Raw genomic sequence first — 22,684 nt, 5'->3', positions numbered from 1 at the left:
CCTTCTGCCACTACTGTGTGTTCTGGGAGAGGAAATGTGAAGTAACTGTGTCCTTATTTAACAATTTCTGTGCTCCACAGATGCTTTTTCTCCCTTTTTCTTCTGCATGCACCTTCCAGTCACAGAGTGGGGTGCGCAGGGCCCTGTCTGGGGTGACATCGCCCCAGGGGACACGTCTGTAAATCCGTCGCCCATATCCCTGCAGGCCATTCACGTGGCAACACCATAAATTCTCCTCCAGCAGCGCTTTGGGAAATGGTTTATAATGGTTTATAAAATCCCATCTCCGTGGTGGGAACTCACCGGTATGTGGGGCAGGTTTGGGGTGCAGGCCCGCACCCCCCAGCTGCTGCAGTTGAGTGGCTGTTGCTGCGCTCACTTGCAGCTCAATAATCATGTGCAGATCATGGAATCACAGAATGTTTTGTGCTGAAGGGACCTTCCCAACGCCCCCAGTGCCCCCGCTGCCATGGGCAGGGACATCTTCACCAGCTCAGGGTGCTCAGAGCCCCGTCCAGCCTGGCCTGGGATGTCTCCAGGGATGGTTCATCCACCACCTCTCTGGGAACCTGGGCCAGGCTCTCACCACCCTCAGGGGCAGCAATTTCTTATATCCAGCTTGCATCTCGCCTCTTTTAATTTAAAACCATCACCCCTTGTCCTACCGCAACAGGCCCTGCTAAAAAATCTGTCCAAATCCTTCTTATTGTCCCCTTTTAAGCACAGAAAGGCTGCAATAAGGTGTCCCCGGTGCTTCTCTTCTCCAGCTGAACACCCCAACTCTCTCAGCCTGTCCCACAGGAGAGCTGCTCCAGCTGAAATGAAGCAATAAACTTAACAGCAGAGTCAATGATAGTGTTCAGCATCATTCTTTATATTATCACTTGCTGAGGAGCTCTGGGCATCATCGTCCATCAGTGCTCCAAAGACTGGATGCTCTTACGTTGCTTATATTCACATAATTATTACATATGCATTACAATTTCTGAAAATTTTGACATACATCTATACTAAGAAATAATTGATGTTAGATATAGTTGTTTAGTTTCTTGGTTATATCTATTAATTATTAGTTAAATATCAACTAAGCACTCTGCCTCTAAACAATGTGTCACTCAATCTTACACCTCCCTCTTGTCACGTAGAAGGATCTAAACCTTGAAAAACATTCCCTCGTTTTGCAGGTGGTTGGGAAGCATTGATCATGTCAGTTGGTTAATGATGGTGTAAGGAACGTTTAACACAGAACTGCTGTTTTTGCGTAACTGAGGACCCGGCGCCCGACCCCAGCGCGGGGAAGGACCAAGATACATGCGACTGTGAATCCTTAATGTAAAACAGTCTCTTGCCGGAATATACACTGATACCTGTACGCATACTGATACCTGTATTTACAAGTTAATTTAGATGGAAGGGCAGCCAAAGAACTAGAAATCCACATCTTAAATAGATTGATAAGGGGAACGGTATTGTATGTAAACTGAGGCAGGGTCGGGTGGACTGTAAACCCTGTACCAACCAATGGGGAACAGGGGAGGGAAATTGCAGCTGGGATTTTGGGGGGATATAAGCAGGTGATTTTTACCTTTAGGTAGAACACTCGGTGTTGCAATATCATTATTTAAAAAGCTGTTTTGCTGAGAGATCCTGCCTGAACCTATTATATTTGCAAAACAATTGTTTCCTGCAATGGGTACGTCCTTTGCAACTTAATCACAATATAGATTAATTTAGCAGCTTCTCCTCACAGCCTCGCATCATTTCTGCGGCTCCCCCGGTCCCTCCCCAGCCGGTGCGTGTATCCCGTGCCGGGCTCACCCCGCTCAGTCCCCCTGGCAGCTCCTCCCGCCCCGCAGAGCTGCGGAGCGGCCGCGGCCCGACGCTGGGTCGCGATTTGGGGTTTTCCGGCAGCACCGGATCCGCGATCCCACCGGCAGCACCGGGACCCCGCGGCAGCACCGGGATCCGCGATCCCACCGGCGGCACTAGGACCCCGCGGCAGCACCGGGATCCGCGATCCCACCGGCGGCACTAGGACCCCGCGGCAGCACCGGGATCCGCGATCCCACCGGCGGCACTAGGACCCCGCGGCAGCACCGGGATCCGCGATCCCACCGGCGGCACTAGGACCCCGCGGCAGCACCGGTATCCACGTTGCCCCGGCGCGGCCTCAGCGCCCCCGCGCATGCGCAGAGCGCAGCCACCGCCCCCGCGCATGCGCCCCCGCCGCTCAGGCGCAGGCGCCGCCATGGCCGCCGCCGGCCGTTGCTGAGGCGCCGCTGTCGCTGCTCCGCTCCGGGCGGCCCCATGAGGAAGCGGCGGCGGCGGCGTTGGAGCGGCGATGGGCTCGCTGAGCAGCCGGGTGCTGAGGGGGCGGGCGAGCCCCGCGCGCGGCGATGGGGCGGCCGGGGACGGCGGCGGCCGGGGCGGCAAGAGGAAGCGCGGCGGGGCCGAGGGGCCCGGTGACAGCGACAGCGACAGCGAGGCCGAGCGGGAGGAGCGGCTGCTCAACACCCCGCGCAGGTCCGGGGCTGCGGGGCTGTGCGGGCTGTCCCCGCGGTGCTGAGGGGCGGGCGGTGGGGCCGAGACTGGGACACTCGGGGACTGAGCGCGTTTCAGGGGCTTGTGCAGAGACGAGAAGGGTTTGGTGTGAGGTGGGTCTGGGGGGGTCGCTTCTTATTGGCTTCGGAAGGTCTCGGCAGCAGCTGCAGTAAAAGAGGGAGAGAGCATCTGGAATCTTGTGTCCAGCTGTGGCCCCTCAGTTCCAGCAGGACAGGGAACTGCTGCAGAGAGTCCAGCGCAGGGCAACAAAGATGCTGAAGGGAGTGGAGCATCTCCCGGGTGAGGAAAGGCTGAGGGAGCTGGGGCTCTGGAGCTGGACAAGAGGAGACTGAGGGGTGACCTCATTCATGGGGATCAATATGTAAAGGGCAAGTGTCAGGAGGATGGAGCCAGGGTCTTCTCGGTGACAACCAGTGATAAGACAAGGGGCAATGGGTTCAAACTGGAAAACAGAAGGTTCCACTTAAATTTGAGAAGAAACTTCTTCTCAGTGAGGGTGGCAGAGCCTGGCCCAGGCTGCCCAGGGGGTTGTGGAGTCTCCTTCTGTGCAGACATTCCAAACCGCCTGGACACCTTCCTGTGTAACCTCAGCTGGGTGTTCCTGCTCCATGGGGGGATTGCACTGGATGAGCTTTCCAGGGCCCTTCCAATCCCTGACATTCTGGGATTCTGTGAGCGGGGGAACCGTGGGGGTGGGGAGAAAAATACCCGGTGGTGTGTATTAGTGCTGCTCTGGAACAGGAAAAATTGAAGGAGTGTATCTCTGTTTGCCTTTTTTGTGTAGGAAAAAACTGAAAAGCACTTTTAAGTATATTTATCAGACTCTGTTTTTGAATGGCGAGAACAGCGATATCAAAATTTGTGCTCTGGGAGAGGAGTGGAACTTGCATAAGGTATATTTGCGTCAGGTAAGCAACTTATTTATTACAGTAGAAACTCTATTTTTAATAAAATAATATCTGGTAAATGTTGTGATGAGATTTTTTTTTTCTTTTTTTCTTTATATTTTTGACTTCTCACTCTTTCTGTGGATGCAAACAGTTAAACAGCTTGTGTTGTGCTTTTGAGAGTAACGTTAGGAAGCGTAGCTGGAGCTTTGTGTTTGAAAAGTTTCTTCACTTCTGTCTCTATTTAATTTGTTTTAATCTACTCATCTTAACCTTGGCACATCCGTTGTGCAAACAGCCCTGAAAATTGTCTTTTGATGTCCTGAGAATACGTTCTTGTTTGCTAAACAAATGACCGAGAGTCTTTTGTGATGTTAATGTTATTGCAGAGCGAAGAAGGCGCTTCCAGAATGGATTCGTATGATATGTGCTGGCCCGGTTCAGTTTTACTGTTGTTTGGTACTTGGGTGTAGGAACCTAAAGTGAAATTGCTGGAGCTGGGTCTCTCTATTTGTTATTTCTTCGTGGAAATTGGTGTATTTGTTATTTCTTGAGGAAGGTGTGCATAGAAGCTCTGGAAAGGAACACATCTTAGTGCGTACCTGCAAAAAAGATGCTGTTTCTACCAGCGTTTTGTTTTGGACTTCTATGAAGGTGAAGTTCTTTGTGTTACTCTTTGGGAGTGAAGAGGTACAGTTATCTTTACTGACTGTTCCCTTTATTACTTGTCCTGGGACAGAAGTGGGGAGAAACCATGGGTTTGTGTTGAAATGTCTAATTCAGTTGTGCTGCTGACGTTAAAGTGGAGTCTGACCTTGGAAGCAATTTATTTGAAGCAGGAAGAGGACGTAAGATGAGGTACCATAGCTGAAAACGTGCACTTTGGTAGCTGTAGGCAAACACAAAGCAGTTTTATGTTTGAAAGATGCGTAGATGAGGTTTGTAGGGACGTGGTTTAGCACTAGAGTTGGGTTACGGTTGGACTTGATCTAAAGGGTCAAGTCCAACCAAAATGATTCTGTGTGTTACAGGGTGCAGATGGCGCTGTGAGACACTCAGCAGTTTGAACACATTTTCTATGGTGTAATAAGTGATGGTAGAAACGAATTCTTGATTTTGTTGCGTAAAAGCCATGATCACAGTGCAGGTAAAACAATTCCTTGCGTTGGCTGCAGTGAGGGAAATTTCATTGCTTTCTTGTAGGAAAAAGCCCTTTATTTTTACATGTGTTAGAACCTTTTACAGAGCATAAAACAAGGGCAGGAAAATCACTTGTGTCTAGCACAAGGTTGAGCAATGGGTGTGTGTGACCAAAGAGGACGCTGCAGATACATCATTAATCACGCTTGATTTAACGAAGGGGGGATATAAACAGGTTGGACAGTCAGACTTGGGCTGTGCAGCATCAACAGGGTGGGCCCATTGCTGATGCCTCCTTAGGCCGGTTGGTGATGGCGTTATTAATTGTTGCAATTCTGTTGTTGCTGCGTCTCAAGTTTGTGAAGCTAGTGGGCTGGTGACTAAAACTGATTATTAATCGCTTCCATGGATGCTTTATAACAGGCTTTGAAAAGTGAGGATTTGTTCTGTAGGGGCCTTGTACAAGCAATGTTCTCGTGAGATGAAATGTGCTCAAGTTAATTGCTCTGTTTCGATTCATGCTCTGTCGTTGGAATTATGTTACTATAGGTAAAACATTTTGGAAGTTAAATGACTCTTAAATGAAATTTTGACTCCGTCTCTGGCTTGTTGAGCAGAATAACTCGCTCTGAATGTTTCCGCTTCCCGAGTCTCCGTTCCTGCGTTTAGTTTGGTAAAGGGCAGTGAGGTGCTGCCCTACCCGTGAGCAGCAAACGGGAGAAACGGAGGGTTTCCTTTTGCTGATGCTCTTTACTAAAATGATGAATTTTCAGCAAATTGAGGAGTCGATCTTCCTGGCAAAGCTAAGGTGGCCTCATGAGGACTGGTACGATGAATACGGTCGTGGTTTTGAGAGCAGCGTGTTGTGTGTCATCGGAGTTAGGGGATGTGTTGGAGGTATAGAAATATTTATGTAATATAAAATGCAATTTTGATTTTGATTTGATTTGCCACCCTGGGTTGAAATGCTGAGTTAAGGGGTCAGGGAATATGGTGCTGTACAAATAGACTTTATTTTTTTGATCTCTCAGGTAAACTTCAGTGAGTGATAGCATCTCATAATGGGCACATCTGCTGCTGAGAAGGAAAATCATGAATCCTAGTAGAGCAGTGTATTTCACTTCATTGGGATGGAAACCTATCAAATTCTAGTTTTATATGCCTTACACTTTATAATAAAAGGTATATTTACATAAATGGTGTATGTGTATGTGTCCTTGGTATGAGACTACAACCTTGTACATTAATTTATATGTCTTGCATGCCTGTTTTTTTCTTTTCCCCCAATACCCAACCTGGCATTTCCTAATGCCTGCAGGATTTGTTGTCCACTGATAACATTAAGGACCTAATTCTTGGACTAATTATATCCCCATTGGTGGTGTGGTTTGTAGGAAAAGAGCTTATGTGGCTTTTCTAGCCCTTTAAAGCTCTTTAGTTACTCTGATTACATACACATGGTCCAAATTTTCTATACACATTTCCACCTTCGGAAATAGAACAACTACAATTAGCCCTTTCTGAAGTATGTCAGAATGTTTTAGCTTGTGAATGGTTCCCTTAATACATTTTGCTCTGCGTAAAGGTAAATATTAACGATTTTTTGTTCCATGTGCTGCTTTTGACCGTCCTCATCTGAATGAAATCTCTCACTTGAGTTGTTTTGCTCTCATCTTCCCTCATATAGTCAGGCTACTTTTCCAGTATGTTCAGCGGATCTTGGAAAGAATCTAATATGAACGTCATAGAGTTGGAGATTCCTGACCAAAATATCGATATAGAGGGTAAGTGGGAAGCTTTTATTTTAACATAAACACTGAACATAGGGGCAAAGCTGAACCTGACCAAAAATAACTGAAAAAAAAAAAATTTTAAAGAATAATTTTCAAACTACTAAATAAGAAGCTTGAGAGAATGAGTTCTGTGCTCGTTCAGTTTTGAGCTTGACTGGGGTCACCAGTGGAGTTGAACTCAGACGCAGCGGGACTGGGCAGAGTGGTTTTTATGGCTCTGAGCGCCGTGGAGTGAAGAAGTTGTGTTGTCCAGAAGAATCACAGAGAACTTGTAGCATCATAGCGATGTCTCAACGTTACACCAGTGATCAGTGGCAGGGGAGGATCACGAGGTTTAGGTGCTTTTGATCGAGTTTTCCCACTCTCCACGTTGCCCCGTCCCATGCCTTGGTGACTGTTTAAGGTGAATATTTTGCTTAAATGGTGAAAAGAATTGTATTTTATTGATCAACGCCGTGATCTGCGTTTTCAGCTTACGTGTGTGCTTGGGCTTTTTATCCCGAGCACTAGTGCGGTTTGTTTCTATTTAAGGATTCTCTTAGTTATCCGTACTCCACGTCCCATATTTGTTTGATACTTGTGTCTTTTCAGCTCTCCAGGTGGCTTTTGGTTCACTGTACAGAGATGATGTCTTAATAAAACCCAGCCGAGTCGTTGCGCTTCTAGCAGCAGCCTGCATGCTGCAGCTCGTAAGTAACACGTCTGCTGTATCTTTATGTTTTCTTTTTACATAAAGATAACAGTTCATATATACTCTCACGTGTGCACTGTTTCATCCAGAGCAATGAATCATCTCCTCAGACCTAAGCGTAACACAATCGTTTTGTTTTAAGATGCCGTGACTAAGATTCAGTTGTAACATTAAGTTTTGCTTTGAGAATCCTATCTAGGAGTAGAATAAAATATGTTTTAACAGCTCATTTGTTCTACCCTGAGGGTATTTATTAAGCTTTTCTTTCATGTGATATATTCTTAAGAAAACTGTACTTTTCTGAGGACGGTTGCTTTAAATTTTCTGGATTGCGTAGCGTAGGTCACTGTAGCCCGCGTGACTTGGGTAATTGTTTGGGCATGAACATTTGTATGAACTGCACAATTTTTGACGTATCCTGTTAATAAATTAAAACGTTGAATATTTGTGGGTTTTCTCCTCCCCGCAGGATGGCTTAATCCAGCGATGTGGTGAAACAATGAAGGAAACCATTAATGCAAAAACCGTCTGTGGTTATTATAATTCAGCGGAGACGTACGGGTTAGACTCTGTGAAGAAAAAGTAAGAATTACTTTCTCCAAGCTGCTTTGTATGCTGCTAATTAAAAGTGTGAATTTACAAACAGTAAAATAATGCCCAGGTTGTTGGTTTTTAAGAGCTGTCTGGCTTGGGTTCTCCTTCTGTTTAGTTTTTGAATTTCTACTATAATCAATTACCTTCAAATTGGTGTAGATTATAGTAGATTGATTGGCCTGTGCTGTGGATGAATTAATTACATCAGTAAAGACAATATGTTTGGTCTTCAGTGCGACAGTGAAATAATACTTGTGATCATTGACTGTTTTATCGTAAAGCTGCTTTAATAAGCAGAACTTAAGCTTAACTTTATCTTAATTAGGAGGGATAATTACACATTTGGGAGCAGAATGCCGAGGTTAGTGGAAACTGTTTCCTTCTGCTGGGAGCGAGTGTGTTCTCAATGCTTTTTGTGGCATTACTTTGGATTTAGCTTGCACTGTACCCTGAGAGAAACTAAATGCCACTTTAAGAGCTTCAGAAAATTCTGGGGTAAACTTTGTTTTTGTAATAACTCTTCTGCATATTTTTCTGCATTCATGTCTCATGTTATTTCAAAATTGTGCGGTACCTACCCAGGCTTTGTGAGCCTGAGCAACTGTTGCAGGAATGTTGACATACATGAGAAAAAGATGAAGGTATTAATTCCTTGCTTTTAATGCAGGTGCCTTGAATGGCTCTTGAATAACCTGATGACTCACCAGAGTGTTGAACTCTTCAAAGAACTCAGGTATTCGGGCTTCAATTAACGTTCAGTGTTGAAGTACAATTTATTTCAGAGTATATAACGCACTATGAATAAGTTTCCAGGTTCTTGGTGGTTGGTTGTTACTTAGCTTGTTGCTTGGTGTTATCTGTACTGTCTCGTAGAAGTCTTATGATTTTCTTCTCTTTTTTTCTCCAGCATAAACCTCATGAAACAGCTGATTAGCTCTTCTAACCTGTTTGTAATGCAAGTGGAAATGGATGTGTATACTGCTCTCAAAAAGGTGTGTGGCAAAGGGGCCGACTGGGGCTTTATCAAGTTGAACTCATCAATAGTAACATTTGTAACATGATGAAAGTTTTACCCTTTTTGGTATTTACCAAAAGTATTTATTAGAGTATTGGAATCTTTGTAGGAATTAATGCATTATGAAAATGGCTCTTTAATAGTACATGTGTTACTTATTTGACAACTTCAATTAACTCGAGTTTGTTTGTTTGACTTAGTGGATGTTTCTTCAGCTAGTGCCTTCTTGGAACGGCTCTTTGAAACAACTCCTCGCTGAAGCTGATGCCTGGTTTGCCAAGCGTATGAAAGGTAGGATTGACCAGCACGGCCTTGCTTTGGGGAAGACATGGGTTAGATTAAAATACAACAGTCTTCCTTCGCTTCCAAGCGTTCTCCCCTTTTCCAGCAGGCTCTCAACACCACAGAATCATAGAATGCTAGGGATTGGAAGGGATCTGGAAAGCTCATCCAGTCCAGTCCCCCCGCCGGAGCAGGAACACCCAGATGAGGTTACACAGGAAGGTGTCCAGGCATGTTTTGAATGTCTCCAGAGTAGGAGACTCCACAACTTCCCTGGGCAGCATGTTCCAGTGTCTGTCACCCTTACTGAGAAGAAGTTTCTTCTCAAATTTAAGTGGAACCTCCTGTGTTCCAGTTTGAACCCATTACCCCTTGTGCTATCATTGGTTGTCACCGAGAAGAGCCTGGCTCCATCCTCCTGACACTCATCCTTTAGACATCTGTAAACATGAATGAGTCCCCCCTCAGTCTCCTCTTGTCCAGCTCCAGAGCCCCAGCTCCCTCAGCCTTTCCTCACCCGGGAGATGCTCCACTCCCTTCAGCATCTTTGTTGCCCTGCGCTGGACTCTCTGCAGCAGTTCCCTGTCCTGCTGGAACTGAGGGGCCACAACTGGACACAAGATTCCAGGTGTGGTCTCCCCAGGGCAGAGCAGAGGGGCAGGAGAACCTCTCTGACCTACTGACCACCCCCTTCTAACCCACCCCAGGTCCCATTGGCTTCCTGGCCACAAGGGCCCAGTGCTGGCTCATGGTCACCCTGCTGTCCCCAGGACCCCCAGGTCCCTTTCCCCTACGCTGCTTTCTAATAGGTCATTCCCCAACTTATACTGGAACCTGAGAGCTTTGCCACTGTTTTGTCCACATATTTTCAAGTGAGCAGATGTCATCACTATTTGTGCTTTGTAGTTTCTGCTGTTGTTCAGTTAGGATAAGCTTTTGTTGCCCTCTCAGTAGAAGACACTAGTATAATTCAAATTTGGCCTAACGTTTCTGCTGAAGGGACTTGAATGTAAGGAATTTCTTAATTTTAGCTGCAAAAGATGTTTTGCCTGGCTGTAATAACTGCATCTGATCACCAAGTTAAACCTCAATCTCAAATAGAAATAGGATCTGGAAAATCTTTAGGAAAAGACATGGTAACACAGGTGCTGTGTCTTACAGATTTTGAGGGTGACGTTGCGTTCCTGGAATCAGAACAGGGGAGCACGTTCCTGCCGGTGTTCGCACACTTGAGGTTACCGTATATCGTCAGTGATTTGGCATCGGCCAGAATTGTGGAGAGAGATTCCCTGATACCCCCAGGTGAGTGAAGACACGGCTGAGCCGGATTTGTGGGCCTTTCCCAGCAGAGCAACTGGTCTTATCACTCTTGTGTTTATCTCCAACATCTCAGTTGTGGCTGAAGGTTCAGCAGAGGCTGAATATTAAATTTACATGCATAAAAGTCTTAATAGGCACACACGTAGGTGCGTTAAGCATTGTGTTGATCAGTCAGTTTATCAAAATACTCTATAATCAATATTTAGTACATTACCAGTGTTTAAGTGCAAAAAAGACTCCAAAACTTTTAAGAGAGCAAGACTTTCTGTGACTCAGCTGTTTCCTAGCCATTAGCTTTCTAAAAAGAGCTGGATAATTTTTGATAGGATTTGGAACAACATCTAAAAATGAAAATGCTGTGAACTCTTCTCCCGTCTTCAAAGACAAGTGTTATTTAGTAACAGATACTTAGGATGTTTTTGGAGGAGAAAGGGTATTTATGTATTTTGCTCTTGTCCTTTTATTTGCATTTGGACTTGTGTAAAATACACCCTCATTCTAGGTCCTGGTGCTTTTTGGAGCCCATGGGGTGAAATGCTATTTAATATTATTACAGAATACTGCTATTAACATTATATTACCACTAAACAATAAAAACGCCCATTCTCATCTCTCTGCTGAAGTCTGAGTTCAGAGCTGGTTTATTCTTTGCTTGGGAGCTCTGTAAACCTGGCTGCTGATACATGAGTAAGGCTGGAAATGAATTCTCAAGTTGGGCTCACGCTTGAAAATGTTTTTCCACTCTCATTCATGCCTTTTATCATGTGAAACACCTGCACCTCCTTCTTTTTCCTTTTGTTTTTTAAATTCATTTTTACTTTTCTCTTCAGAGCGAGTTGTGTTCCCTGTCTCAGTGTTCGGACACCTCATGCTCTGCCTTTGAATTTGGCTCCTGGTGTCCTTGCTCCGTATTTCACTCTGTTCAGGGTTCCCTTGTCAGAGTTGAATCTTGGCATTGAATTTGCCATCTTAACTCTCTGACAGTTTGGGGTATTTTTGGTTTGTGGGTGTTTGTTGTGTTTTGGGTTTTTTCTTAGCTCTCACATACACGGCTTTGCTGTTGTTTATTTCTGTCTGCACTGTACCTGTCCATTCATCTGTGCCTCTGATGTCTGGTTTTAGGTGTAATTGCCAAAATCAACCCTGCTTTTATTGAGCTGTTTATCACTCCTATTTGAAACTCCTTGACGTCTGTGTTCTTGTCATCTGTAGCCTTGGGGGTCGCTTGGGACTCTTGTCACACGTAAATAATTTACCCTTTGAGTTACGTTGCTCTCTTCCTATAAACTTAATTTCTTTTTCATCTCATATTGGCTTTTCCTTTTATGCTGCCATAGATGTCAACACAACTATGGTATAATGCCAAAACAGACTCTTCAGGAGATTTGTTTAGAGCCTGAGCAAATTGTTAGATGCTTTTGAAACCCTTTCCTTGCCATTAAGATGATGTGTGAGTCGTCCTGCTGTACCTTGTCTGTTCCACAAATAATGGCTTGATTGCTCTTTGTAGCTCAATGTCTGGACAACCTTGAGCAGCTCTGTCGCTCTGAAATTCTTGAAGAACGTGGCTGTCAGAACCGAATTGTGACTCTGTGATGGGGGTACCTGTGAGGAGGGGGTGACGTCCTTTCCTTGCTAGAAATCTGTCCATCTCATGAGCGCAAGCCGACAATTCCCACTGCTTGAATGTCCTGGTTTTCCTCCTCCCGATTCTGGTTTAAATTAATACCGTAAGAGATGGAGAATACTTTCTGCACTGCTTCGAAGTAAAATATGAAGGAACTTGGTTATCCTGTGCTGAAATGTCTATTCCAAGTGCTGTTTGAACAGCAGGTGGAGGCAGCGCATTGAGAGCCGTGCGCTGGTGATGCTCCATCCCTTGTGTCCAGTAGATGGGGCAGGTTTGGACCTTGAGCGAGTGAAAACGTTTTGTGTCACACACAAAACAACGCGGAAAAAGAGATCTCATCTTTGACGTGTGAGATTTTATGTGCTTAACTGATGTGTAAAGTAAATATAATCCATCTTGTTTAAGATTGGGATTGGCACAGATTATAACCCAAGTGTACAGCTTCATTCTGTAATAAAAAATGTTAACTTGGGGTGAAGGACCCTTTAGATCTTTAATGATATAGGAGAACTGTGGGTTATTTCCATGCAAAGTGGCTTTGTCAGCATGTGAATAAGATATTGCAAACCAGAAATTTTTAGTACTGTGCTTGATTTCCTTCTCAATGTTGCTGCTGTTATCGGCACTGCCGTGGGCAGCGTTCCCTTAGTGTTCTCCCATGAATAAATTGTGCCCACACTAAACCCAGAAGCCTTCTATCTATGTTTTCCTTAAATTGTTACAAGATTAATGGCAACTTTGAGGCTGATTTGCTTGTGCTTTTTAGAAAGAACGTGTCATTTTTGCATAGTTCACAAGGTGCTAGAGAGCAAAATGTTTTCTCTTTCAACGCTGATACAGGGTTGATTTGTAGTGGTACAGAGGGAAAGTAGAGCAATGAGGGTTTGAGAGTGTGTGGTTAGTGCAGGAAGAGTATCTGATGTGTTTGCTCTACCACTGATTAATAAAAAATAAAAGAAATAAAAAGCTTTTGCAAAGGTTACTGGCTGCCAGCATCCAGGATTTCAGGTGATTGCACCGCACCCAGGTCTGCACAGGTGGAATTGCTGGGTGGTTTGTATTGTAGTGGAAACTTCTTAGATTATTGTAGGTGAAATTGTTCTCAAGGACCTGCAGGAGAAAGCTGCAATACTATATTAGGAGTTCTTGTTTGCATAGAAGAGATGTAAGAGACAGCAGTCATTCTAGCCAAGTGTTCAGTGTTCAGCTGCAGTTGGAATGTGGTGTATTAAATAGATACGTACATATACAACACTAGATAAGATGCTCTATCTCCTGATTTTGGTTATTTTCTTCCTTCTAGCACATCCATTCTCTGTTCCTTCCCTGTGCAGTTTTCCTTAACTCATTTTTATACTTTCTGTTGTACTGTGGTTAATGCCCATGTTGGTCCCATCTCTGAATCTTTACTCCAGGGTTAGCAGGGCAAGGCCTGGGTTTAATTTTTGCATCTGGGACTTGCAGGGAGATCTCAGCGCTGTGATCTCCCCTCTCCCTCTATCACCTTCATCACCCACCTATTGTGGTTTTGTGCTAACAGTGATTCTCACTGCTCCTGCCATCCCCGTTGAGTTTGTTCTTGTACGTGACCTTGTGTACTTGCCCCTGGTCGTTATCTCCACTGAGAAGAACTTACACACTGTGCTTTTGGGTCCCTGTGATCCCTTTTGTGTAACTGACTTGCGAGCTGTAAGTTTTTGTTCTGATTTATCTCTTGGTTGCAACTGTTAAATTAATACAGCCGATAAAATCTTTATGGTGTTCTCACAGGAAGACATGATTTATGTTTATTCCCAGTAGGGGACAATTTCTGTTTGTTTTCACCGTATCTGTGATAAGTCTCTGTTTCCTTTATCCTTTGGTTCTGTTTTCTTCTTGTTTAACTTGTGTAGAATCCCTTTGGGGATTCAGAAATCATCATCTTCTCCCAGGAGCTCGTTAACAAGCTCCTTGGCAAAACAGAACTTTGCGCGCTGAGAAAACGGGTTGAGTTGCATCACTTCTGGCAATGGCGAATGCTCCATAAGACGAACATGGTCCTGAGTTACTGAGCGTTAGGTGTTGGTTTTTATCTGTGCCGCTGCTTGCGAGTTGAGGCCTGGAGATGAATAACACAAGTGGTGGGTTTGCACAGGCCATCCAGTTAATGTGTAACCTTATTGTTTCAATGTTGTTTTATTTCTATATTTCAAATGTTTATGAATATCCCCATTCCCAGCTCCAAAGACAACGCCAAGCTTATTTATTTTTTTTTAATTTTAGAATGGCTGTCCTCTGTTTACAAACAGCAGTGGTTTGCCATGCTCAGAGCAGAACAAGACAATGATATTGGGTAGGTATATTACAGGCTTTCCTTTATTTCTTTCTTAAATTAGAAACCTTCCTCTCATATAAATACTGACATGATTAACCTTTGGAGTTCACGTTAAGAGGAGCGGGGGGGAAGCACAAATCAGGGGGTTTCAACTCTGCTGTTCTCTGAGGAACCATCTGTTCCCTTGGACTGTCCGATCTCCTTTGAACAGCAGAACTATAGGAAACTTGTATAACGTGACCAGAGGTGAACACGGGGGAGGGATGTTCTGTATTCTCTTTTATGTTGGTTAATGCTTCTCACCGGTGCTTTGCCTTGAAATATGTGTTGAGGCTGTGACAGTGTAACTTATTAGCCTTGTGTTTTAAGGACAGCTTTAAGAAAAGTGCTGCAGGTGGGAAGGAGCCTTACGGTCCTGCTTCCCTGGGCAAGCTGGGCAGGAGCTGGCGGTGCGCTGGAGGCAATTTGACATTTTTTGTTCATGCAGGATGACAGAATCCCAGAATGTCAGGGTTTGGAAGGGACCTGGAAAGCTCATCCAGTGCAATCCCCCCATGGAGCAGGAACACCCAGATGAGGTTACACAGGAAGGTGTCCAGGCGGGTTGGAATGTCTGCACAGAAGGAGACTCCACAACCCCCCTGGGCAGCCTGGGCCAGGCTCTGCCACCCTCACTGAGAAGTTTCTTCTCAAATTTAAGTGGAACCTCCTGTGTTCCAGTTTGAACCCATTACCCCTTGTCTTATCACTGGTTGTCACCGAGAAGAGCCTGGCTCCATCCTCCTGACACTTGCCCTTTACATATTGATCCCCATGAATGAGGTCACCCCTCAGTCTCCTCTTGTCCAGCTCCAGAGCCCCAGCTCCCTCAGCCTTTCCTCACCCGGGAGATGCTCCACTCCCTTCAGCATCTTGGTTGCCCTGCGCTGGACTCTCTGCAGCAGTTCCCTGTCCTGCTGGAACTGAGGGGCCACAACTGGACACAAGATTCCAGGTGTGGTCTCCCCAGGGCAGAGCAGAGGGGCAGGAGAACCTCTCTGACCTACTGACCACCCCCTTCTAACCCACCCCAGGTACCATTGGCTTCCTGGCCACAAGGGCCCAGTGCTGGCTCATGGTCCCCCTGCTGTCCCCAGGACCCCCAGGTCCCTTTCCCCTACACTCCACGCAAACCTTTGTTCCTGCTGCTCCCATCCCAGCCTCCCAGGCAGCGACCAAGGGCCCAGCACCCAGCAGGGCCCAGCACCCTGTGACCCGTTTGCCTCGTTCCCTTTGAATTTCCCCCTGTGTTTTTTTTGGCAGCTCTCTGCACTGCCAGCACCTCCAGCCCTTCCCTGGCAGTGCATCCTTCTCCCCTGCTCAGACCCTGTGCCCTCAGTTATCCTGTGTTTTCTCCTTGCTGCACTGTTGCCGTTGCATTGCCATTGAGGAAACTCCACGACAACCCCCACATTTCTGTGCCCTTTCAACGATTTGCAGGTGGCTGCACTGGTGTTTGTGCGGAAGGCGTAGCTGGGCGTCCTCAGCCTGTGCCCCACACGGGTTATCAGGCTTGGACGTTGATTTAACGTATGTCACATGTATGTGCATGATCATAAACTGTTTCCTTCTGCTTTGCTTTTTGCCACGTTGCTTTGAGCCAGGTCCCTTAATCACTTTCTAAATACCAAACCTCTGCCAAAATGTGACTGGGGGAGCTGTTTGTGCCTTTATCCTCTCTCATGGTTCTTCATGTGCTTTGTGGAGAACAAATGTCAGGTCAGGAAGCTGAAAAATGTTTGTTACATTTCAAATACCGATAAACCAGCTTCTTTATTTTCTTCCATCAGTTCTGTTAGCCCAGTGTTTGCCGTTCTGAAGACGAGCGTGTTTGATTGTGGTGGTAGGTTCGCTTATCAATTGCAATCTGAAAACGCTGTCCTGTTTTGAAGCAGAGGCTGTGCAGCGCTCAGCAGAGTTACAAATCCCTCCTCTTCCTTCGGGGTGAACAATGGATCTTCTTGATGCGCTTCTCCGGCAGTGAGTGGTTAAGGATTTACCAGGTGGAGGTTTTGGCTGGATTGTTATTGAACGACCAGCCACCAACAGACCTGTTGTTAAATAGAGACAGTTCTGTTTTGAAACAGCTTATGCTTTAGCCCCAGCATCCTGTGGCATAATGGTGTATTATATAGGAAATATTCCCTTAATTACTCCCTTTTGATGTTATTATAGCATTAAAAAATCCCCAGAACTCTGACTTTGGTCTTTGATTAATGAGGATTTTGAAGAAGTGGTTCTCTTTGGCCATAGCAGTGTTCAGGAGGTGGTGAAGTACATCATTGTGATCTCATCATTTAGCTCCTCAAGATTAATCTCAGGTGGTCGCAGCTTGTTTCTGATACTGTTGTTGTTTTGGGAAGATTTTTCTTGTAATGCTGTCGTTGACGTATCTAATAGTAGATGGTTGTAGATTGTGCTTGTATGGGAAGCACAGTTAATGTGAAAATGAGTATTAACATAGTCATAAAAATTCTGACACGAGATAAGACTGTATATTTGCTTTTTTTGGTGTCTTTTGGTAGTTCACTGTAACACAGTGAGAGCATTTGAACTGTCAGCTTCATAGAAAACTGCAGTGAAGATGGTGGGGATCGTACCAGCTTTTAAAGGAGCAACTTTCGTGTTCAACTACAGGGCTGATGATTTCAGTGCCCCTTAGAATGAGCAGAGTATTTCACCACGTTTTTCTTGCTTGTCTAGTTTGCTCTTTCGCAGTATGGGATTTCTTTTTGTTTTATAAGTCGGCTAAAACTGAAAATCTCAGGCAGAGGGAATTTTACTCCGCAGCAGAATCTGTTTGCCCGCATCTCTTTGGAGTAAGAGATTCATTGCCAAGCTCTTCCATTGATGGCGATGGGAAGAAGTGAGTAAAACGTCATGTTTCTTCTCAGTATTTCTTAGGTTCTGACTTTAGTAGTTTACCAACTGGTTCGAGGTGGCATCCAGCTTACTGTTTGTTTAATAGGCAATAATGGACTAATTATCTTTGAACAGGGTGTTCTGTGGAGATGGGGGTGTGGGTACGGGTGCCTGGAGACCTTCCCTGTAGTTAATAATACCTGGAGCGTCGTTAGTGCATAGCGAGCGATCTCTGAGAAAAATCAATGTCATTTGAAGCCCTGAGATCACTTTTTGGCCTGGCGAGCTCTGGTGTCTTAGAAGGGAAGACGTGCAAATGTTCCTTTGTATTAAATATTTTGGGCATTTGACCAACCTGTAGCTAAAAGGAAAGAATTGAGGTTTTGTGAGAACATCCTCTTCTCCAGCTCTGCCCTTCCGCTCACCCTCACTGCCTCTATCAGTATCTGAACACATTTTTTCCTGTAGAGATAAGGGTGCAAACTTAGAAAGCTGAGGCTCTATTTTCATATCCCACCTGGTGCAGAGCAGAATTGCACCTTCTTATTCCAGGCCTGCCAACATGGAAATGATATTGCTTCGGAATGTGTGATGTGGTTTGCTCTTTTGAGAACTTTAGAGATGAGAAGAAAACGCTTCTCTCCTATGTAGTTTGCATTTAAAAGGGCTGGAGTTTGTTCTGTGGCAGATGCAAGACAGATCTTTCGAGTCCATGACGAGAATTGCTTCTACTCTCATAGTCTCTTTGGCAACGTTCAAGCGGGAAATAGAATAACCTGACTGTTTAGGCCAGTGCAAGTGGTTGAAACTGGGAGTTTTGCATCTTCTGAGGCTGCTCGAGGAGCTGAGAGAGGGAAATACTAATGTCTGGCTGAACACCACGTACTAATGTTTGTGAAATTTGTTACTAATTAAACAGAAATAAATCTTTTATCACCATTACTGAATTTGGGTCAGCTAACCAGTTCAGCTAGAAGATGTGGAAAAGGCGCATGGGAGGCTCTTGGATGAATTTGCTTAGCGTCATTAACTTATTTGCTTAACTTATTCACAAAATACTTAATCTTCCAGGATTTATTTTTACAGAAAGGGGGTGAAAAGCCCACAGACTGAGTTTATTCGTAAAAGCTGTAGCCGCAAGTTCCTGTGTGCTGTAGGAAGAGAACAGACGCTGCATTCCTTCTTGCTCGAAGGATATTGTTTGATATTGTGGTTTAATTGAACGTGCGTGGGGGGGGTTGCCTTTCATTGTGATTTATAATACTCACTCGAAGCGTTTCTCCTCAGTGTAACTTGAAGACTTTCTGGCAATGGTGGCTTATTTGGTTAATGATGTAATCGTATCTAAAGTGAGTAACATACCTCTGGAAAACCGGGGCCGATTTTACTCCCGCTGGCTCCGCAGGATTTTCCTGCGTATTGAAGCGCCCATGGAAACTGTTGGGTGAAACAAGTTCACGTTGGTGTAGGGTGACAGAACCCAGGAGCTTGTGGCACTTTGCGATTGCTGGGGGTAAACTTTTTATAGCCAAGTTGCGTAACCAGCCACTTGAGAAACCTTCCACCATCTGCGGGCGCTTCTTCACAGCACAGCTGCTCCGCACCATCCTGCCGTTGGTGGTTATTTGTGCCTCCCCACTCACACCACTGCACGTAAAAAGGACTCTTTCATTGCAACGGCTGTTATTTTCTTACCTGGAAAGGTTCTTTTGTACAAGTCCTACCTGACTGAGGTGTGTCGACCGGCTTTGTGTTGCGGTTTTGTGCAGTGTTTGGATATTCATGGGACAGCTCAGGTAGGAAGGGGAGGTCATCCAGTCTAAGCTCTGCTCAAAGAAGGGTCGGTCGTACAGTCCGACCCGTTTACTCCGCTCTGTTCACCTTTCCCGCATTAAAGCACCACACAAAGCTGAAGTGTCCTTAAAGTTGCATTTTTCTTGTAGGCCTCAAGAATTAAATGAAGAGGAAATGGAAGGAAACAGCATGAGGTGTGGTCGAAAACTTGCAAAGGACGGTGATGTAAGTACGGCACGTGGCGACGCCTGTGCGGAGCTGACATGTCTTAGGCATGTTCTGTATTCTCAAAACACGTAGGTCTTAATTGTCAAGCTTCATCCAGAAGATGTAATGGAGATGGTACGCTAAATTATTTTGCTCTCCCTAGAAGGATGAAAAAACCTGCTGTGTTTGCCGTGAATAAGGATCTAGTGTTTTAATTGCGTTCTTGGGCTGCAAGCAAGTCCATGTTTGGCAAAACCTGTAGTGTGTGAAAGGAGGGGATGTAGCCGTGACTTGTCATTTGAGACTGTGAAATACACACAGCTCAAATATACCTGTGATCACTGGTGTCTTTTTAACTGGAAAAAGCAGCTTTCTAGATAAAACAGCCAGAACCCCCATGCGTTCCATATACACGTGCGTGTCTTTAGGTAACAGGTCTTGTGAAAATATAGGAAACGTGCATTTGTTTCCCACCGAAGTCGCCAAACGTGAGGCTGTTGTGCTGCCAGGAGCGCGCTGAGCGTGGACGGGACCTGTGGTGAAGTGCTGCTCACAAACACAGCACTGCTTACAGACGTGGTTTAGATCCACTTGTGCTAAATGTATTTCTGTACGTTTGGAAGGCAGCTGGTACTGAGCTTGCAGACAGATAACTACACAAGACAAAGGCCACAAAGTGCGTGGTTGCCTACCAAGATGTGTTATATTCCAAATAAGCATCCAGGAACCACCACACATCCCTGTAGCCGAGAATCCTGCTCCCCAGTGTGATTTATTGGAGAGGTGACACTTATTATTCACGTCACAACCTGGTTTTTTTACTTCTCTTCAGTACTGCTGGCGGTGGACGGGCTTCAACTTTGGCTTTGACCTGCTCGTTACTTACACCAATCGTTACATCATTTTCAAGCGGAACACGCTGAATCAGCCGTGCAGCGGGTCGGTCAGCCTGCAGCCTCGGAGGAACATCGCCTTCAGGTAAACCTGCCCACCCAGGCAGACCCTGCCGTGCATGCTAAAATGTCTTCCTGTTACTACATCTTTCCATTGCGCTTGCGTTACATTTTGTTGCCGCCAAGCTTTGAAAACGTTCTTCTTTCTCCTTGGGAGAAACTCTCTGAGCTGGAAAAACTAAGCTCTGGGAATTTAAGTAATGTAAGTGTTGTTCTATCCCTAGGTTACGTCTGGCCTCTTTTGACAGCAGTGGGAAAATCATTTGCAGTAGAGCAACAGGATATCAGATCCTAACCTTTGAGAAGGACCAGGTATGTTTGTGGATTTTTGAGCTGTTGAACTTGAATTGTGGAGTCCAGGGCATGAAACCAATGCTGAGAAATCAACAATGCTTTTGAAGATAAGTTGCTCTTCTTGTTGTTATTGCTTATGTGGAATTACAAGCGTTCCTTTTAGATGTGGTTGAAGATAACGCTGGTTTGGGAAGTGTAACTAGAGCAGGGTAGCGTGGATTTCATTAAGGTGGATAACTGTGAGGTTGGTGCTGCTGTGGGGTCGCGCTCGGCTGGACAACGACTCCCCCAGCGCTGCTGAGATTACTGCAGAACGTGTCCAGCAGCCTCCTGCTTATTTAGAGGCAAATTTGAAGCTTGTTTGAAGACTCTTGCGTTATAAGCTGAAGAATTAAAAGAACATCTGCATATTGTTCAAGGGTGGTAGTTATTATTCTGTCAAAAAGCCTGAGAGAGGCGTGGAGTTTTCTGAAGAGAACGTGCCCATTTCCGCCTCTGTGGCAGCAGAATTTTGTAAGGAATGTGAAAGACTTGGTCATCAAGTTTCTTAATTCCTAATCAGCAGTGATATGTAGATGGTGAGTAATAGAAAACTTGTTCTTGTAAATGGCATCCTCGCTGTAGGAGAAAGTTTCAGTTTTGCTAGGCCAAAGTTCTTGGGCTAAAACCAGTTCCTACCAACCAACTAGAATTTAACCTGGGTGGTTAAATCTCCCGAAGCTGCTGGTGGCAGAGTCGTCTCCTTTTCTCCCCGGGGTGCCCGAAGGTGACGTTTACTCAGCCATTTCCTACGGTTCTATTTTCTCTTATCAGTGTTAGCGTTATCAAACCTCTGCTTAAGGTGAGTTACTATCTTGGGGATTTATCTTCTGCTTTTTAATCTATAGTAATTAAAATTATAGAACGACTGTTAGTATCAACCTCATGTGGTTTTATTTGATCCGCGTCGCTCACTGTGCAAATGTCCCCTTGTTTCGCAGGAGCAGGTGGTGATGAACCTGGACAGCAGGCTCCTCATCTTCCCGCTCTACATCTGCTGTAACTTCTTGTACACGTCGCCGCAGAAGAAAACGGAGGGTGAGGCGCTGCCGGAGAATTCGGAACCCTGAGCCCTCTCCATTGGGACGCAGTAGCGCTTGTAGGACTCTCTGCTTTCCGTTACCTGCCTTGCTGACGCACAGAGCCCTGACAACAAAGGCCTTACACTGTAGCTGATATATCCATGGCCTTAGTATACTCCTATGCATATCTGAAGATCAGAAATTATCTAGGCCAAAACTAGTTATCCCCTATTTTTTTAATTCTTATTTATGTTCCGCATCTTCAGACAGTAGCCATTCCGTGTTTGGGAAACGTTACACCTTGATTTCTCTGGGCGAAAACTGAGCCAAATTGGAAATTGGGATTCGGAGCACACGTGATAGGACGTGTGGGTTTTGTGTTGCTTTTTGGTTTTTTTAACAACTAGTTTGTAAATACCAGCTCCATATTCTGCTTTATTTTGTGGTCCTTTTCCATTAGGGCCAAGTACATCTGTGTAAATGTTGCCTGTCAACTTCTGTTAGTTATTGAACTGCACGGACTTTCAAACCTGCTGGGTTTTAAGCCTTTCTTGCATCTCACACCCGTACATTTCTTTCTTGTTCTTGGACTTTTTAAATGTTGCAGCAGATATTTCCCTTTCTTTTTATACCACGTGAATATGCTCATAAGTGAATTATCATTCTCCATGTGCTGAAAACCTGTACTAACCATCCTTTGAGTCTGTGACACAGCAGCAGCACTTATTACACTCTCGTGAACCAAACACCACTTTCCAAACATCGTTTTTTGCGACTTGTTTCAGCTGTAACATTGGGAATATATCCCGTTTTAGCTCAGGAACTTGTGACCTTCGAGTGCCTTTTGAGTTGTGTGTGTTACCAAACTTCCCATCAGTTAAGCGAGGTCACAGGATCCGAAGGAAGAGCCGGGAGCAAGGGATTCCTTTCCGTTGGTTTGACAAAGGAGTCGAGTGTAAGTGATGCACCGCGTTCATTTTTTCTGTCTGTTGAGTTTTATGCTTGTCTGTTTGAATTTTGAATCCCTACAGCAGGATTTGGGGGTTCAAAGTGGGAATTTTGCCTCTTTAGCCTATTTTTTTAACGTTGTCAGAAAAATAGAAAACCATTTGTATTTTATAACAAGGACAAAAATGTGTTGGGCAAAATGGAAAAACATGGCAACTTGTCAATAAATGATTTCAAGTGTCCATCCTTTTCTACCATTAATAGCTTTTTCTCCTAGAATTAGCCCGTGGATGCATCT

General features: G+C 45.0%; 1 protein-coding gene across 2 annotated transcripts; it reads left to right on the top strand.

Annotated features, from left to right (window-relative positions):
• Positions 1–2,210: 2,210 nt before the first annotated feature.
• On the top strand, positions 2,211–22,628 carry GMCL1 (germ cell-less 1, spermatogenesis associated). 2 transcript variants are annotated; one of them, XM_082072848.1, is made up of 14 exons: positions 2,211–2,523; positions 3,347–3,455; positions 6,277–6,373; positions 6,974–7,071; positions 7,543–7,655; positions 8,335–8,400; positions 8,575–8,659; positions 8,883–8,973; positions 10,126–10,266; positions 14,177–14,246; positions 19,073–19,148; positions 19,963–20,108; positions 20,308–20,395; positions 21,358–22,628. In XM_082072848.1, exons 1-14 carry the CDS (start codon positions 2,342–2,344, stop codon positions 21,484–21,486), a joined length of 1,491 nt encoding a protein of 496 aa, XP_081928974.1. In that variant the 5' UTR covers positions 2,211–2,341; the 3' UTR covers positions 21,487–22,628. The 2 variants fall into 2 exon arrangements, with proteins under 2 accessions (XP_081928974.1, XP_081928973.1); XM_082072847.1 differs by having other exon boundaries at positions 2,212–2,523; positions 3,347–3,470.
• Positions 22,629–22,684: the final 56 nt, after the last annotated feature.

Source organism: Streptopelia decaocto (genome assembly GCF_964273445.1).
Source record: "Streptopelia decaocto genome assembly, chromosome: 25".
Taxonomy (NCBI): domain Eukaryota; kingdom Metazoa; phylum Chordata; class Aves; order Columbiformes; family Columbidae; genus Streptopelia; species Streptopelia decaocto.
Note: the sequence above shows the minus strand (reverse complement) of the source record. Positions and strands in the feature narration are given on the sequence as shown.

Coding starts and splice junctions, on each gene's coding strand:
- GMCL1 (XM_082072847.1), top strand. CDS start 2,342: ATGGGCTCGCTGAGCAGCCGGGTGCTGAGGGGGCGGGCGAGCCCCGCG. Junction 2,524..3,346: donor CTGCTCAACACCCCGCGCAG/GTCCGGGGCTGC, acceptor TTTTTTGTGTAG/GAAAAAACTGAAAAGCACTT. Junction 8,974..10,125: donor GTTTGCCAAGCGTATGAAAG/GTAGGATTGACC, acceptor TGTGTCTTACAG/ATTTTGAGGGTGACGTTGCG.